This window comes from Colobus angolensis, unplaced genomic scaffold, assembly GCF_000951035.1.
Source record: "Colobus angolensis palliatus isolate OR3802 unplaced genomic scaffold, Cang.pa_1.0 Scaffold39, whole genome shotgun sequence".
Lineage (NCBI taxonomy): Eukaryota > Metazoa > Chordata > Mammalia > Primates > Cercopithecidae > Colobus > Colobus angolensis.
Window position 1 is genome coordinate 3,799,265 of NW_012117265.1, and position 5,399 is coordinate 3,804,663.

At 46.1% G+C, this 5,399-nt stretch overlaps 1 protein-coding gene across 1 annotated transcript in view; it reads left to right on the forward strand.

The window, feature by feature from the left end:
* The window catches only part of ZNF562 (zinc finger protein 562), a 41,766-nt gene that overhangs the window by 21,075 nt on the left and 15,292 nt on the right, over positions 1–5,399 (forward strand). Inside the window, exon 2 of the mRNA XM_011954896.1 lies at positions 3,906–4,059. Coding sequence (XP_011810286.1) covers positions 4,035–4,059 — 25 coding nt within the window. The 5' untranslated portion in view covers positions 3,906–4,034. The remainder of the gene's footprint in view (positions 1–3,905; positions 4,060–5,399) is intronic.

Consider the following 5,399-nt stretch of genomic DNA (forward strand, 5'->3'; position numbering starts at 1 on the left):
GGGAATACAGGCACATGCTACCACACCGAGCTAATTTTTTGTATTTTTAGTAGAGATGGGGTTTCAGCGTGTTACCCAGGATGTTCTCGATCTCCTGACCTTGTGATCCACTCTCCTTGGCCTCCCAGAGTGCTGGGGTTACAGGCGTGAGCCACTGCTCCCGACTGGTTTTGAACTTCTGACCTCAGGTGATCCACCTGCATCAGCCTCCCAAAGTGCTAGGATTACAGGTGTGAGCCACCACACCCGGCCCTGAGAATCTTTTCAAAAACAGCAGAAACCCAGAAGTCCTTAGATCACATATATGAATACATTCGTGAGCTAAACAGTGCAAGAAATGTACAAGATAATGTTGGAATGTTCCATCTCAGGAAAAAAAAAAAGAAAAAAAGAACAACAGCTACAGTGGTGGAGGTTGCAGTGAGCAGAGATCATGCTACTGCACTCCAGCCTGGGCGACAAGAGTGAGACTCTGTCTCAAAAAAAAAAAAAAAAAACTACACAACCAGTGTGATGATTTTTGGAATGTCAGGAACATTGAGGACTATATTTTAGAAGTGAACAGGAAGGAGAATTTATGCAGTCTGGAGGCCACGAGCGATTCTAGCTGTTTTTTCTTTTTTCTTTTTTGAGACAGAGTCTTGCTCTGTCACCCAGGCTGGAGTGCAGTGGCGAAATCTCGGCTCACTGCAAGCTGCTCCTCCCAGGTTCACACCATTCTCCTGCCTCAGCCTCCCGAGTAGGTGGGACTACAGGCGCCCGCCACCATGCCTGGCTAACTTTTTGTTTTTCTTTTTTTTGTATTTTTAGTAGAGATGAGATTTCACCATGTTAGCCAGGATGATCTCGATCTCCTGACCTCGTGATCCACCCGCCTCGGCCTCCCAAAGTGCTTGGATTACAGGCGTGAGAAACCGCGCCTGGCCAATTCTGGCTGTTTTTTCAAATTGGCATAGAGATAAGGCGATTATCTACATTAGTTGTATACCGAGTGCCAACTGTTGTGTTCATTCTTTTCAGTAAAGATACTACATTTAGAACAACAGCTGGCCAGGCCCAGTGGCTCACACCTGTAATCCCAGCACCTTGGGAGGCCAAGGCGGGCAAATCACTTGAGGTCAGGAATTCAAGACCAGCCTAGCCCATATGGTGAAACCCCATCTTTACTAAAAATACAAAACTTAGCCACTCGTGGTGGCATGCGCTGTAGTCCCACCTACTGGGAAGGCTAAGGCAGGAGAATCGCTTGAACCCGGGAGGTGGAGGTTGCAGTGAGCCAAGATTGCACCACTGCACTCCAGCCTGGGTAACAGAGTGAGACTCTGCTCCCCCCCCCAAGTAAAAAGGACAACAGCTACAATTGGGATGACCATGTGATTAAGTTTACGGTAGTCCAGTCATTCTCCAAGATCCATCTGACTTCTGCACAAGGCGGAGTAGTGTGTTTAATGATAATGAAGATGTAGTGAGTTTCATGACCCTGGGGTCTTTCAAGTCCTTTATGGTGACATTATTCTTTGCAGTTCCACAGGAAGGTTTTACTTCTAGTTTATTATCTTAGGGGATGGGGAATTCCGAATGCCTTTAGTTTTCATTTTCTACCATAATGTTCCTCGCCTTACTAATCAGATAGCCAATTTTAGGGATGCTGCTAGTACCCAAAAATTCATGTATTTCAATTATATATTCAGGAACTGGGGAAATAATCATGGAATGGGTCCATAGTTCAAGTGGGCCCTCAGTAAGTACAGATGCGTTAAGTCACCATCTGCCACCTGACTACCATAAGCTTCCACTTTCGTAGTGGCCCTCAGTGGTCTTTTGGGTCCCCAGAATATGGCGTCAGCTCAGGGCCACTCTGTTTATTGTCTATATTTTCTTTTCTTTTCTTTTTTTTTTTTCTTTTTTTTTTTTTGAGATGGAGTCTCGCTGTCTCCTAGGCTAGAGAGCAGTGGCGTGATCTTGGCTCACTGCAACCTCCGCCTCCCAGGTTCAAATGATTCTCCTGCCTCAGCCTCCCTCCCCAGTAGCTGGGACTGCGGGTGCATGCTGCCACGCTCAGCTAATTTTTTTTGTATTTTTCTTAGAGACAGGGTTTCATCGTGTTAGCCAGGATGGTCTCGATCTCCTGACCTGTGATCCATCGCCTCAGCCTCCCAAAGTGCTGGGATTACAGGCGCGAGCCACTGCACCCAGCTCTATTTTCTGTTTTTCTGAGATGGAGCCTCACTCTATGTCCCAGGCTGGAGTGCAGTGGCGTGATCTCGGCTCACTGCAACCTCTGCCTCCCGGGATCAAGCAATTCTCCTGCCTCAGCCTCCTGAGTAGCTGGGATTATAGTCATGTGCTACCATGCCCGGCTAATTTTTATATTTTTAGCAGAGATGGGAGTTTGCTGTGTTGGCCAGGCTGGTCTTGAACTCCTGACCTCAGGTGATCTGCCTGCCTCAGCCTCCCAAAGTACTGAGATTACACTTGTGAGCCACTGTGCCAGACCATCTTTTGAATATTTTAAATTCTGTTCTTCAGTCATCTTAGGTACATAATGAAGTTATCAATAACACATGGCTGGTGACTGCTGAATTATTCTGTGCAGGTCTGAACTGTCTTCTGGTCATACTGGGGGGTAACAGCATCCACAGGAGATCAGGCTCTAGGGTCAAATATCAGACCAATTATTAGAATTATTTGAATGTAGGTTTTTTTCAGTATTAAATAGAGGTAATGGGCCAGGCATGGTGGCTCATGCTTATTATCCCAGCACTTTGGGAGGCCAAGGTGGGAGGATTGTTTGAGCCCAGGAGTTTGCCACCAGGTTCGGCAACCTGGTGAAACCCCGTCTCTACTAAAAATACAAAAAAGTAGCCGGACCCAGTGGTGTGCACCTGTAGTCCCAGCTACTTTGGGGGCTGAAGTGGGAGAATCACTTAAGGACAGGAGTTCGAGACCAGCCTGGCCAACATGGCGAAACCCTGTCTCTAAAATGAGCCAGGCATTGGCCAGGCACGGTGGCTCACGCCTATAATCCCAGCACTTTGGGAGGCCGAGGCGGGCGGATCACTAGGTCAGGAGATCGAGACCATCCTGGCTAACACAGTGAAACCCCGTCTCTACTAAAAATACAAAAAAATTAGCCGGGCGAGGTGGCGAGCACCTGTAGTCCCAGCTACCCGGGAGGCTGAGGCAGGAGAATGGCATGAACACAGGGGGCGGAGCTTGCAGTCAGTGGATATCACGCCACTGCACTCCAGCCTGGGCGACAGAGCAAGACTCTGTCTAAAAAACAAATAAATAAATAAATAAAAATTAGCCAGGCATCGTTGTGCATACCTATAATCCCAGCTACTCAGGAGGCTGAGGCCTGATAATTGCTTGAACCTGGGAGGCGGAGGGTGCAGTGAGTCAAGATCATGCCACTGCACTTTAGCCTGGGCAACAGTAAGACTCTGTCTCAAAATAATAATAATACTAATAATAAAATAATAAGGCTTGATGATGCACACCTGTGGTCCCAGCTATTCAGGAGGCTGAGGTGGGAGCGATCACTTGAGCCCGGAAGGTCTAGGCTACAGAGTGCTGTGATTGTGCCATTGCACTTAAACCCGGGCAACAGAGTGAGACCCTGTCTCGATAGATAGGTTCATAGATAGACAGAGGTAATGATAGCTATTGGGAAGGATGGTTATGATAACTGAGCACGTATATATAAAGCTACCAGAGCTACTTCTGACACGCTAGTCCTCAGTAAATGTCAGTTGCTGTTATTAATGCTATCATTACTGAGTGGTGATACCAAGTGTACGGTTTTTGGTGGTTTCACATTTGTCACCTGCAGAGAGAAATCTCATGCTTAATATTCAGTGACTGATGTTTGATGCTTGTTGTTTGATGATTGGTATGGACAGGACCTCAGATAACTTTATACAGAGAAGAATGGGATTGCCTCTATTCACCTAGATTCGTAAGCTGCCCTAAGGCGATCTTGGCATCAAGGAAGACAGCATTGAGGCACACCTCACCATCAGGTTCAGAGGATGTCAGCCATCGATTTGTCCCTTGGTAAGTCCTTGTTGATGCTCCTTTTCAGAGATTCTGCTTTAGGTCGGCCTCTACAACATAAGAATCCAGTGAGCTGGGCCTGAACAGGCATGCTGCTTTTTTTTTTCTTCTTCTTCTTCTTCTTCTAGATGGAATTTTGCTCTTATTGCCCAGACTGGAGTGCAAAGGCACGATCTTTCAGCTCACCACAACCTCCACCTCCTGGGTTCAAGCAGTTCTCCTGCCTCACCCGCCCAAGTCACTGGGACTACAGCCTAATTTTGTATTTTTAGTAGAGACGGGGTTTCTCCATGTTGGTCAGGCTGGTCTCTAACTCCCGACCTCAGGTAATCCTCCCGCCTTGGCCTCCCAAAGTGCTGGGATTACAGGCATGAGCCACCAAGCCCAGCCCACAAATATGTTTTATTATAAGCAGCATACTCCTTACCAACCAATGGGTGAAGCAAGAAACCACAAGGGAAATTAGAAAACATCTTGAGAAAAATGAAAACGAAGACATGGCGTACCAAAATTTATGAGATGTTGCTGTGGTCTAAATTTTTGTCTCCTCAGACTTGCATATGTTGACATCTTAACTCCCAAAGTGATTGTATTAGGAGCTGGAAACTTTGGGACGTGATGAGGTCATGAGGGCTTTGCAGAATGGGATTATCCCCTCACGGAAGACACCCCAAAGAGATCCCGTGCCACTTCTGTGTGTGGTTACTTCAAGAAGATGGCTGTCTGTGAACCAGGAAAAGGGCCTTCACCTGACACTGAATCTGACTGTACCTTGATCTTTGACCTAATCTCCAGAACTGGGAGAAATAAATTTATGTTGTTTATTAACCACCAGTCTGTGGTATTTTGTTATAGCAGCCTGAATGGACAGATACAGTGAAAGCAGTGCTAGGAGGGAAATTCATAGTAATAACTAGTCAAATTCAAAAAGAAGAAAGATCTCAAAGATTAAGGAATTTTTCACAGGATTCAGTTTAAAAAGAAGAGTGCTGGAAATGATGTAAATTAAATAACATATGAGTTAAGCAAAAAGTTTCAATATCCAGCTACAAGGCATTCTAGAATGAGAGAATAGAAAAAACAAATGGGAAATTACTGAAAGAAGTAATGAGATTTTTTTTTTTTTGAGATGGAGTCTCACATTGTCACCCAGGCTGGAGTGGAATGGTACAATCTCCACTCACTGCAGCCTCCACCCCTCCGCTTCCCGGGTTCAAGTGATTCTCCTGCCTCAGTCTCCTGAGTAGCTGGGAATACAGGCACATGCTACCACACCGAGCTAATTTTTTGTATTTTTAGTAGAGATGGGGTTTCAGCGTGTTACCCAGGATGTTCTCGAT